Source organism: Orcinus orca, chromosome 5 (assembly GCF_937001465.1).
Source record: "Orcinus orca chromosome 5, mOrcOrc1.1, whole genome shotgun sequence".
NCBI lineage: Eukaryota > Metazoa > Chordata > Mammalia > Artiodactyla > Delphinidae > Orcinus > Orcinus orca.
In genome coordinates, this window is record NC_064563.1 from 40,973,705 (window position 1) to 40,987,013 (window position 13,309).

At 39.4% G+C, this 13,309-nt stretch overlaps 1 protein-coding gene across 1 annotated transcript in view; it reads left to right on the forward strand.

The window, feature by feature from the left end:
• The first annotated feature begins 718 nt into the window (after positions 1-718).
• Positions 719-13,309, forward strand: part of KCNAB1 (potassium voltage-gated channel subfamily A regulatory beta subunit 1) — a 427,972-nt gene continuing 415,381 nt past the window's right edge. Inside the window, exon 1 of the mRNA XM_004281819.4 lies at positions 719-1,046. Within this exon, the coding sequence (XP_004281867.1) occupies positions 772-1,046 (275 nt within the window). The 5' untranslated portion in view covers positions 719-771. The remainder of the gene's footprint in view (positions 1,047-13,309) is intronic.

The following is a 13,309-nucleotide window of genomic DNA, read 5'->3' on the forward strand; positions in this document are numbered from 1 at the left end:
AGGCTCTCACCACTTCCTATCTACTATTTTTTTTCATTTCAACTTAAGCCTCAGTCTCCTCGATTGTAAGGTGATTCTTATGCTTCCACCCATCATAAGTATTGAGAGGGTCAGTTACTGAATCAGTTATGGTAGGCTGCAGAAATGAAAGCATGTTTAACATATGTGGTTCACTGACATTCGAAAAACCTCCTTCTCCCAAAGGATTATAAAATAGATTGAAAATATTATTTTAAGGTTTACACAAAAGGAATAATCCTGCCCGTGCTTTGGTATTGTTAAACTTATTTGAGGAAATTCACATTAAAACTTTAAAAACTCAAAAAAAAAAAACTTTAAAAACTCTGAAGGGACTCTAATTAAGAATGCCTAATGAGCCTCCAGTTGTTTTTTTATAACTCTGAAATGATGATCAAATATAATTTACCAAACTCTGCGGTTCAGAGTTATCATTGTTAAATGAAGCAGAAGTCCAAACTTTGCAGAAGGAATAGCACCATAAAACTTCAGTGTTACAGAGTCGTTGGGTTGTTTTTAAAATTTCCATGTTCCAGGATATCACAAATAGTGGCCGCCTTAGCTCTTCCTTAGGAAACTTAGAGATACCCTTTCATCCCCAGCCGGCTCAATTACAGCTTTGCGGCAGGATAAGGTTAAGGGGATGGGGGAGGACAGGAAAGAGGAGGGAGGCAGAAACAGAAAAATCAATTCAAATTACTTTGATGACAGTGACTTTGAGTCTTCTCTGAAAGACAGACACGAACCTCCAGGATGCTGGCAGCCCGGACCCGGACGGCAGGGAGTCAGATCTCAGAAGAGGACCCCAAGTTAAGGAAACTATCTGGGCTTCCCATAGAGAGCAAAGACAAATCTCCCAAGAAAGCTTCAGAAAGTGGGAAAGACAGCAGCCTCATCCCCTCGGGGCAAACCCAACTCAGGGCTCGGCAACTGGCTCTGGCGCGGGAAGTGGAGGTGAACTGGTACCTAAAACTCTGGGAGCTGTCCAGTGAGCACACCACTGCCTACACCACCGGCATGCCTCACAGGTAAGCCTTGACCCTCCCCGCACTGGCTTTATGAGACCCTGTTTGAAAGTGCTCTCCAGAGTGGATGCTTAGATTTCTTTTCCCGTGCTGCTGGAGATTTAACAACTCTAACTGCCTTACAGATGATTGACATTTCAGAATGTGTAACTACAAAGAGCAGGAACTTGGTGAAAATGGCAAATAATACTCCCTGTATTGTTATTCAGAAAACACCCTTGTAAGGGGGCAGTAGACACTCAAGAGCTGAGAGGAAGGAGGAGTATGGCATTAAGATTTGTCTTAAGTAACAATCAGAGGAGTTCAAAGATTGTGTGAAAATGCCCCCTTCCAAAGCAACAACAAATTCTTTGCAATCTTTCTCTACTTCCTTTACCTTAAGACCTTGGCGATGAGGAAGGGAAGTGTGTTTTGCCTCTTTGAAAAGTGTACAGTTGAATTGTGTGAACTTGTTGAATGAGAGCTCAGCGTGCAATGGGGGTACGGAGGAGAACACATTGAACACCAACCTGGGGATCTGGGCCCCCTGTCTAAGACAGAGAGCATCAGGAGAAAAAGGTACTTTTTTAAAAAAAGAGGTCAACGTAAGACAAATCCCTGTAGATTTTCTCTCTGTCCTTTTCTCAGCCTCAGCTTCAAATAATGCAGAGGAGGAATAATTTCACAAATCCCAATCTTATAAGGCAAAATGTATGGAGTATAAGTGTCTGGAGACCTGAAATTTAAGAATACTTATTCGCTGTAACTGTTACTTTCAATGAAATGGTCAAAGAGTGGAAAACTTCTTTTGTAGAGACTGGTAGCATAGAAATTCTGGAATGTATTCTGTTTATCAAAGCATCCCAGTTTGCTCTGAGCTGCCCCATTTTTATATTTCTAATTCTAAAAAGATATTATAGGAAAACATTTAGCAATTGAATTAACTGATGCATATAAATTAAAAATTTGTTGGATCACAAACTTCAAAACGCCTGAACTTTCATTTTTCAAACCTTAAGGCAGGAATAAAATAGGTATTTCCAAATCTAAGCCACTATTTAAAAATCAGCATTTAAAAAGTAGAAGAGGATAAAGTGTCTGGAAGTGTTTAGTATTTATGGCTGAAGTGATTTGTCTGAAGCTCCTGTAAGCTGCTGTGCCTACATTTGGGATATAATAGAGGAAGGAGCAAGAACGTTCTCAGTCAAAGAAAGCATGAATGAGTTTGTCAGTGTTGGGAATGTACCTCATATCTATAAATCTTAAACCTTAAAGCCATTATTAAAGAACTTCTGGAAAAAGAGTTAGATGGCAAAGGAAAGTCTCGATAATGTTTTCCTTCCTTAACATAGTCTTTTACTTACTCCAGACCAGAAACTTTCCTTAAAGGAGTCTAACACAGAACTATAAAATTCCTACACTATTACATTGGAATAACATTTATCAGGTCAGAGGTGAATATAAATTAAGGTAATCAGTTTGAGCCAGCAACTTTTGGGAAAAGAAAAACAAACTCCCTTCTTTTGTGCTTTACTCAGACAATAACAATTTGTCATTCAGGAGAGATGATCCGGAAGTGATTGTTTCCATGGTAACAATGGACATATTATTAATTATTGATTCACAATAGCCTTGTGAGTCCCTTGTCTAGTGACTGTGTTAAAGAACAGTGAAACTCATGTCTATCTTACATCATCAAACATGAAAAATGTCTCCTCCCCCTTTATTTTTACAGCATGACATTTCCAGGAGGAAACTAGTGTGTGCAGATGGCACTAAGCCCATTTATAAATTATATTTATTGCAGAGCTCAATGTGTGTATAATTCAGAAAAAGGCAGTTTTACTTACCGCCAGCTCCTTTCCATTTTACACCCCAATGTTAGAACTACTGCCTCAGCTGAGTTCTTGAGATTAGTGGGGCAATGCCAATGAGCCATGGTGCAATCGCTTCAAATTGTAATGTAAGCATTAGAACGTGCAGTTCCCCAGGCCACCTGTTTTTCTTTCATTTATAGATGTTGCCTGTGAAGAAGTTACAGAAAGTTTTTCTGGACTTCCAATTGTCCTTTCTTCCAACAGCACAGCCCAAGAGTGATATCTCCATTAGAGACCTGTAGGTAGAAGATAAATATGAGTAATATAAAATATAAACAAACGTATCCATCCGTGAAATTTTACTTACAGGACAGAATATGAAATGCTTTGAAGAGTCCTTGAAGACATTACACATTTGCTATGGGCAATAATTCTTTGGGTCTTTGGTTAATGGCCATCAGTAGGGAATTGCTAGAGGGCTGTCACTCCAATTTCTTTTCTGAGAAGATGGAATGAAAATATTTTACAGCAGGTTAATTCTAGTTCATGAGGGATTTGAGGACTGTCTTATGCCCAGATTCAATGGTAACTTATATTTGAAACAAAAGGTATTATTAAATGATTGGAAGGAATTGTTAGAGAAGGGTCCAGTAGTTTTGGTATATTTAAGAAATAAAATTACAGGAATCAGGGCAGACAATGCACATTAGTCTGGTGGTAAGTGGTTCTGACTCCCTTTCTGGGACTGTGTTTGCATATAGGACTATGTATGAAACAATCTAATATAATTTGCTTCATATTGACTGGCCATTTTGCATAGTTGTCTGATGACCCAGTGATGCTGATGTATTTATATGATGGCTCATTCCTCTGCATAGCGAGGGAGGGTAGTGCAGGGGCCAGAGTCCTGGAGTTGGAGGCAAAGGACTAGCATTTGCTTCCTGTGTAACTGTGGATGTGATTTTTAAAAAATTTATTTGTTGTTTTTATTTATTTTTTATAAATTTATTTATTTATTATTTTGGCTGCATTGGGTCTTCATTGCTGCACACGGGCTTTCTCTAGTTGCAGTGAGCGGGGGCTACTCTTCGTTGCGGTGCGCGGTCTTCTTATTGCGGTGGCTTCTCTTGTTGCTGAGCCCGGGCTCTAGGCGCATGGGCTCAGTAGCTGTGGTGCGTGGGCTCTAGAGCACAGGCTCAGTAGTTGTGGCGCACGGGCTTAGTTGCTCCGCAGCATGTGGGATCTTCCCAGACCAGGGCTCGAACCCGTGTCCCCTGCATTGGCAGGCGGATTCTTAACCACTGCACTACAGGGAAGCCTTGTTGTTCTTATATAACTTTTTTTTTTTCATTTTACAAAAGTAACATCTGAACTTGGTAGGAAGTTTTAAAAACAGAAACATAAAAAGAAAGGGTAACCACTGGTAACATTTTGGTGTGCTTTCACCTAGCCTTTTGAATTGGAATCATACTATATTTTTTCACTTAATAGTATGACAGCCTATTTTGTTATCTTAAAAACCATTTAAAATTTTCTAAGGACTATATATTATGGCTATATTATTGCTTAGCCATTCTTATTTTACTATTTATCATTATCATAAATAATATTATAATAAACATCTTTATATCAGACTTTAAAAAATCATATCTCTGATTATTTTCTTACGCTCTATTTCTAGAATTGGAATTAATGGGAAATATTACATATATAATATTACCTGTACATATATAAACTTGTATATATTTATTCTTAATGCAATTGCTTTCTGAAAATATTTTTGCAGTGTACATTCCCTCTGGTAATATTCTAGAGTGCTTATCTCATTGTTTTTTCAATACTAGATAGTGTTTATTTGGAATCTATAGGTTGAGTTTTATAGTTTAACAAATTGTTAGGTAGGTTAATTAACTTTCCTGAGTTTCAATTTCTTCGACTGCAAAAGAGGACTAATAGCATTATAAAGGACTGTTGTAAAAATTAAATGAGATAATGTAGAAATGATTTGAAAAGTAATGTATTTTGCTTTCAAGCTCTTTGAAGTAAGGGTCAAGATGAGTCCCCATGTTGTATATGGTGTATTTAAGGCTTATGAAGATAATTAAGGGTGACTCAACATATCTAGCAAAAATGTGCACTTCACCTAGCACCTGACTGCCGAGGATCCTATTGTGCTCAATTAAAATTTATGAGAGACCACTGTGTGTTCTTACAGAGGCTTTTTAGGAATTCATACGATCACCACCCTCCTGGAGAAAAGTGACTTACAGATAGAATAGAAAGAGCTTTTAAATACTATCAGAATTAACATTCCAAACCAGAACTGACTGAACCTATTTATTTGAACTGACTGGACATTTAGTAGGACAAGGCAACATATGAATGAATGTTGAGCTATAGCATTTCAATAGTGATTTCTACCATCTTAATAAATGTTTATTAGCTGGAGAGTAGTTACACTGAGTAGTTATATTTCTAATATTTCCTCTCTGCTGTCAAAGCTCCCTGACTTCTTAGAAGTTATTAACTTCTGTGTGCTTCCAGAGGATCAGACGTGGTCCTACGGAAAGACAGGCAGTTCTCCCAGGTGAGTTTTGGTGGACTCAGTTCCTGCCAGCAGGGCAGCAGGTGATCCATGAGCATAGCAACCTCTGGCTTGGGTTTATGCAGGAAGATCTGGCTGTTGAGAATCAAGCCTGCGGTCAGGGAATGAACACTGAAGAGCTGTTGATTGAACATCCTCTCTGTACAAAGACCTGTAGGTGACACAAAGGTGAATTAATTAAGAATTCTGCCCTCAAGTTAGGTGCAGCTTAGGGGAGATGAGACATGTATGTAAATAAGAAGTGCTACATAAAAGAATCATAACAGAGCTCGGAGGAAGGAGTGAGTGCTCCCAGCTGCAATGATTAGATCTGGAACCGCAAGATGCGCAGGACTTGAGCAAGAGGAGATGGGGGCCGGGGAAGGCAACCCATGTGGGGAAGAGCGTGAGCAAAGGCACAGACGTTTGAAAGTATGGAATGGGAATGGAGAGCTGCTTCTATTCACGAGGCTCCTGCAAGCATCCTGGAAGGGTTCTTAGAGGCTGGAGCTGGGAGCGTGGCCAGGAGAATGAGAAGAGGGGAGACCATTTCAGAGACTTGGGAGTTGGGCAGAGACCAGGTGTAAAGGAGAGGTGGAGCATGGAGGCTACTCTCAAGAAGATACAGTGGAGGTGGGGAGAGAGGATGATAGTTGAAGTCTGAAGCAGGGTCGGGGAGAAGTATGCAGGAGAAAGCAGATGTGTAGAAGTTTGTGAGCAGATTGGAGGAATCCAGGGGATAGAGAAAGTATGTAATGCAAGTAGTGAAGCAAAGTCCCTAAAGAGGAAGAAAATGGATTTAAGGACACCAAATGCAGGTGCTGGCTTTGGCAAAGGGAAGTGTCAGTGGAATCCAGTGATGAAGAACACACTTCTGTAGTCCTGTAGTCTACAGGCTGCACCCCAGTGGCACCACCTGCCAGATGGAGGCTCTGGGCCTGACAGAGTCAGCTGACTTGGGGATTAAGGTCATAGATCCTGGAGCCAGGTTGTTGGGTTCAAGCCCTGCCTCTGGCACATAGTAAGTGTATTATTATAGAAAGGTTCTAAGCATAATCCCTGCCCTTGTTATTATCATAAAACTGTTATTGGATCTATCAAAATTAGGGATGCCTCCACTTTCTGCAGTCTACTGACTCTACTCTGGTTCTATAAATGGGTATAAGAATACCTAGCTCAGAAGCCTAGTTTTAAATGATGTTTAAAACTAGACATGTTTTAAATGATGTAAAACATATGCTGTAGATTGGACACGTGATCAATTTTGGTCCCCTTGTCACTTCCTCTTCCCCCTCCTCTATCGACCTAGAACATGGTGAACAGCACCAGTAAAATGATGTCAGGAACCAGACAAAGATGTCACAAATAAAGAAAACTACAGGCCAATATCACTGATGAACATAGATGCAAAAATCCTCAACAAAGTACTAGCAAACAGAATCCAACAGCACATTAAAAGGATTATAAACTATGATCAAGTGGTGTTTATCCCAGGAATTCAAGGATTCTTCAATATATGCAAATCAATCAACATGATACACCATATTAACAAATTGAAGGAGAAAAACCATATGATCATCTCAATAGATGCAGAGAAAGCTTTTGACAAAATTCAACACCAATTTATGATAAAAACCCTGCAGAAAGTAGGCATAGAGGGAACTTTCCTCCACAATAAAGGCCATATATGACAAACCCACAGCCAACATTGTCCTCAATGGTGAAAAACTGAAACCATTTCCACTAAGATCAGGAACAAGACAAGGTTTCCCACTCTCACCATTATTATTCAACATAGTTTTGGAAGTTTTAGCCACAGCAATTAGAGAAGAAAAAGAAATAAAAGGAATCCAAATTGGAAAAGAAGAAGTAAAGCTGTCACTGTTTGCAGATGACATGATACTATATATGGAGAATCCTAAAGATGCTACCAGAAAACTACTAGAGCTAATCAATGAATTTGGTAAAGTAGCAGGATACAAAATTAATGCACAGAAATCTCTTGCATTCCTATACACTAATGATGAAAAATCTGAAAGTGAAATTAAGAAAACACTCCCATTTACCATTGCAACAAAAAGAATAAAATAGGAATAAACCTACCTAAGGAGACAAAAGACCTGTATGCAGAAAATTATAAGACACTGATGAAAGAAATTAAAGATGATACAAACAGATGGAGAGACATACCATGTTCTTGGATTGGAAGAATCAACATTGTGAAAATGACTCTACTACCCAAAGCAATCTACAGATTCAATGCAATCCCTATCAAACTACCAATGGCATTTTTCACAGAACTAGAACAAAAAATCTCACAATTTGTATGGAAACACAAAAGACCCCGAATAGCCAAAGCAATCTTGAGAACGAAAAACGGAGCTGGAGGAATCAGGCTCCCTGACTTCAGACTATACTACAAAGCTACAGTAATCAAGACAGTATGGTACTGGCACAAAAACAGAAATATAGATCAATGGAACAGGATAGAAAGCCCAGAGATAAACCCATGCACGTATGGTCACCTTATCTTTGATAAAGGAGGCAAGAATATACAGTGGAGAAAAGACAGCCTCTTCAATAAGTGGTGCTGGGAAAACTGGACAGCTACATGTAAAAGAATGAAATTAGAACACTTCCTAACACCATACACAAAAATAAACTCAAAATGGATTAAAGACCTAACTGTAAGGCCAGACACCATCAAACTCTTAGAGGAAAACATAGGCAGAACACTCTTTGACATAAATCACAGCAAGATCCTTTTTGACCCACCTCCTAGAGAAATGGAAATAAAACCAAAAATAAACAAATGGGACCTAATGAGACTTAAAAGCTTTTGCACAGCAAAGGAAACCATAAACAAGATGAAAAGACAACCATCAGAATGGGAGAAAATATTTGCGAATGAAGCAACTGACAAAGGATTAATCTCCAAAATATACAAGCCGCTCAATATCAAAAAAAAAAAAAAACCCTATCCAAAAATGGGCAGAAGACCTAAATAGACATTTCTCCAAAGAAGATATACAGATTGCCAACAAACACATGAAAGAATGCTCAACATCATTAATCATTAGACAAATGCAAATCAAAACTACAAGAGATATCATCTCACACTGGTCAGAATGGCCATCAGCAAAAAATCTAGAAACAATAAATGCTGGTGAGGGTGTGGAGAAAAGGGAACCCTCTTGCACTATTGGTGGGAATGTAAATTGATACAGCTACTATGGAGAACAGTATGGAGGTTCCTTAAAAAGCTAAAAATAGAACTACCATATGACCCAGCAATCCCACTACTGGGCATATACCCTGAGGAAACCATAATTCAAAAAGAGTCATGTACCAAAATGTTCATTGCAGCTCTATTTACAATAGCCAGGAGATAGAAGCAACCTAAGTGTCCACTGACAGATGAATGGATAAAGAAGATGTGGCACATATATACAATGGAATATTACTTAGCCATAAAAAGGAACAAAACTGAGTTATTTGTAGTGAGGCGGATGAACCTAGAGACTGTCATACAGAGTGAAGTAAGTCAGAAAGGGAAAAACAAATACCGTATGCTAACACATATATATGGAATCTACAAAAAAAAAGAAAATGGTCAGAAGAACCTAGGGGCAAGACGAGAATAAAGATGCAGACCTACTAGAGAATGGACTTGAGGATACGGGATGGGGGCAAAGGTAAGCTGGGACAAAGTGAGAGAGTGGCATGGACATATATACACTACCAAACGTAAAATAGATAGCTAGTGGGAAGCAGCCGCATAGCACAGGGAGATCAGCTCGGTGCTTTGTGACCACCTAGAAGGGTAGGATAGGGAGTATGGGAGAGAGAGAGATGCAAGAGGGAAGAGATATGGGGACATATGTATATGTATAATTGATTCACTTTGTTATAAAGCAGAAACTGATACACCATTATAAAGCAATTATACTCTAATAAAGATGTTAAAAAATTGATATCAGGGATGACAGAGTGATGGAAATAGGCTACAATGGAATAACTCTAACTTTTTAAACCAATATTTTTTCTTAGAAAACACTCTTGATTAGATTGTTTTCTTATTAAAGAGAAAGCTCTTCTTTTTTTAAAAAGATGATATATATTTCTTAGAGCAGGCACACTTTCTTTAAGTCTCTAACTCTTGGAATATCTATATGAGAAATTACATAGAAGTATATTTCCAGAGATAATAGAATATGAGGACATTGTTGGGTAGTTTACTGTGATTTTAGACATATGCTAGAAAGATTGCTTCCTAGCTCGTTGTCCTGTTGTTTTGAATATTAGCATAAATCAGTGTGCTGAACGATTGGATGAGGAATGAGAGGGTGAACCTGAATAGGACAGGGATTAGGTAGCCAGAGCAAGTTCCTAGCATCCCAGCAGCAGCCTCTGGGGAGACGTGGGTCCTTAATGGTGACGATGATGTCCTGTGACTTAAGGACCATAAGGCTGTACTTGCCGTGTGCAGCTGTAACCCCCAGGGTGGTGAGTCAGAAGCAGATATACCTGGGCAGGCACACCCACCCTCACCGTAGGGACTTGCTTCAGTCTGCATCTCACTGGAGAAAATTGACCCAATTTCTCACTGTTACATTCCTATGTTGGGCCATGTTTCTGTGTGTCCATTTCCTTCAGAAGAATTGCAGACACGTTGAAGGCACTGTCTATGTCTTGGTCCTCTGACTTGCTGTCAGGGTTCTCTCCTAACTGGATGTTAGTGGATTATATAGAGCACAGCAGCTGCAGTTCCTCTTCCCCTGGTATCCTCTGCCTTTCCAGAGGACAGGCTCGTGCAATGGCAGTAGCATTGGTTGAGGGGTTTGGAGACATGATTTGAATCCCATTTTGCTCCGTGACCATAGTTAGGTTTTAAAAGTTCTCCAGAACCACTGCCCCCTCTGTAAAATAGAAGACTAGGCAAGATGATCTCTTTGGGCTCTTTCCAGCTCTGAGAATACATGGTATAATGATATCATAATCCAGAGCGAAGGAGCAGAGTTTGATTTTCTGCTCACTGACCTTTATAGGGACTGTGCAGTTTGTGTTAACTCTGAAAGAAAAAGGAAATGAGCTGATGCTTCGTTCTGAAGTTCTAAGAGCAGTAGAAAATTCTCTTTGATATTTAGAGTATATCATTTTAGTAATTGGTTGACCACTGCCAGATATGTTTGATTTTTTAGAAAATAAATTATTTAATAAATTCTTTAATAGAAGGAGAGTCACACAAACACCTTCAATTTGTAATGTCCCTGCTTATGAAATGTTTTCACCTTCATTATCTCGTGTGCCTTCTCGCAACATAAATCACATGTTCTTATCTCATACTTTCTGATGGAGAACGTGCCTCATGAAGGTGGCCTGTCTGATCGTCCAGGCCTAGACCTTGGGTCTCCTGGTACCTCAGCCAGGGCTCTTTACTTGCTTTCAGTGTTTCCAAAACTATGGTACGCTAGTTGTACCTGAGATGATATTGGGGGACATGTGGACATTAAATCTCTCAGTGGTTTTATATTTGTTTTCATGAGCATTAGGAAAAAATGTATAACTTACACCTTAAACTTATGAATTCATGGTTATTGTGGCAGGGGACGAAGCTAAGATTTAAAGTAAGTGAGTCAGTTTAAAGGAAAATATTCAGTAAATATGAGTAGAGGTGGAACTCAGATCTGACAAAATCCTGAAGATGGTTCACAGAAGACTATTTAGTTCATCTCCTTCACATTTATCAAGCACCTATAGAGCATCATGCCATCTGCCCAGGGCTTCTTATATTCATTCTATTTAATCCATACAACAGCCCCATGGACTTGTTACAACCCACATCCTCTCTGATGAAGAACATGGCTCTGCTTATTCACTTTCTGTCTATTACTGCTTAATTTTTTCTTCTTTTCCCATCAAGAGACTAAAAGATTCCCTGGGTTGCCTCTCTGTGAATAGGCTCAAGTATATTCCAGGTTACCTCTTTGACCCATTGCTATTTTACTCCATGTCCAAGGTCAGCCTTTCTAGTTCTGTCTCTGTATATTGAATATTCTTCTCCTGGGGTGGGGTAACATCATGCTGTGATTTTAAAATTTAACTTTAGTTATTTAGCTTTATTTTATACAGCTTAGGTATATTTTATATAGCTTGGTTTATTAATTTTTTACATTCACCCTTCAGCTTGTTGTGTACTTCTGGTGTTAGTCAACGAGAGACATTGTACATCTTGCTTTCTATATAAGCCTCCGGGGCTATATAACCTGGGGGCAGATCAGCATGAGCTCTGATGTCAGGCCAGCCCAGTTCTGAACTCTGACTCCACTGTGCACTACCCACCACTATCTATGTGACTTTGGACCTCAGTCTCCTTACTTGTAAAATGGGAATAACAATATTAGACATTCATAGAGTTGGGAGGATTAAATGAGATATCTGTCAAAGGTTTAGCACGGTGCTGAGTGCATAGAAAGGACCCTTCAGCAAATGCTATTATCACTGTTCCCCTTTGGAGTGCCATCAGCCTTCATCTGTTACTTTACTTCCACAGTCTTTCTCTGGATTCCTTCCGTGTGCTTCCTAAGCCTGGGAAAATTCCTGGACTCTAAGAGAAAGGTCTTGACATGCTGCTTCCCTCCTTGCTTCACTTAGAACCCTGTTCTTCTAAGATTTACATTTATGCCCTCATTTAAAATCCTTTCTGATTAGCAAGGACCAAATGTCTGTCTGACATGTCCTCTCTCCATGTGGAGAGGATCAGTCCATTGTCTTTGGAATAGAGAGGCCTGGGTTTAAAGTATGGCTCTGTTCCTGGTTAGCTGTGTGGATTTCAGCAAATCGTGTAGCATCGCTGAGCTTCAGTTTGTTCATCTCTATGGTGGAAATAGAAACATCTGCATTCTCTATCTTCTAGGAATTTAAAGGTTAGATCCAATAGTATGTGTGAAAATCCTTGGTATGCTATAAACCACTATCTATATATAAATAATCTATATATCTGTATCTATATAAACCATAACCACTATATGTTTGCTACTTTATTATTTTTATTTTCTTCCGCCCTGAGATGTTGGCTCTGATTCAGTCTAGAACATGGCTTGAACGTGGGCAGGGTTTCTTGGGTACACTGCAAAGACCATAACACCTGCCTTCCTTTCCTAATATCAGTAACTGCTTACTGAATACCTATTATAGACCCAGCCCTTTCCTTATATTATTCAATTTAATCCTTTTTAAATTGAATAAATAAATAATCCAATGTAATCCTTTCTAATAATCCGTGGTGTGGCTATTTTTTATCATCTCCACTTCATGGGAGGAAACTGAAACTTAGAAAAGATCCTCCACATGGTCAGATTCAAGTAAGCAATAGAAATAGCACTTGAACCTGGATAGTGGGCTGCAGATGTTACCTCTTAACCCCACAGAATATTTCCTCCCCAAGTTTGGGTTAATTGTGGATGGCTACTGAGATGTTACTTTAGTAATTTTACCTTCCACTTTCCATCACAGTACAAGGTTCTTTACTGGAACACAGTAAGGAATCACAGCTTCCCTCTTCCTGCTTAAGGTCCTTGCCTTTGCCCTGTGAAGGGCTGGGAGATGCCAGGCAGCAGCTCAGATGGGGAGGAAGTCACTCAGGTGGAGAGCAAAGCTCTGTGCAATAGAGTGGATTATGGATTTCAATATTTCTTCAGGCTTCTCTCCATCAAAAGAGCTATGTAAGGACAGAGGCCCAGGAGCCCCCCAAGCGGCATCCTCTATTAGATGAATTTTATTAGATGAATTTAACTCAATTTCAGATCTTAGGTTTGAGTCAGACTTTGGCCATCTCCCCTCACACAAGCTCTAAGAGGATGCAAAGGTTACACAGCAGCAGCTGC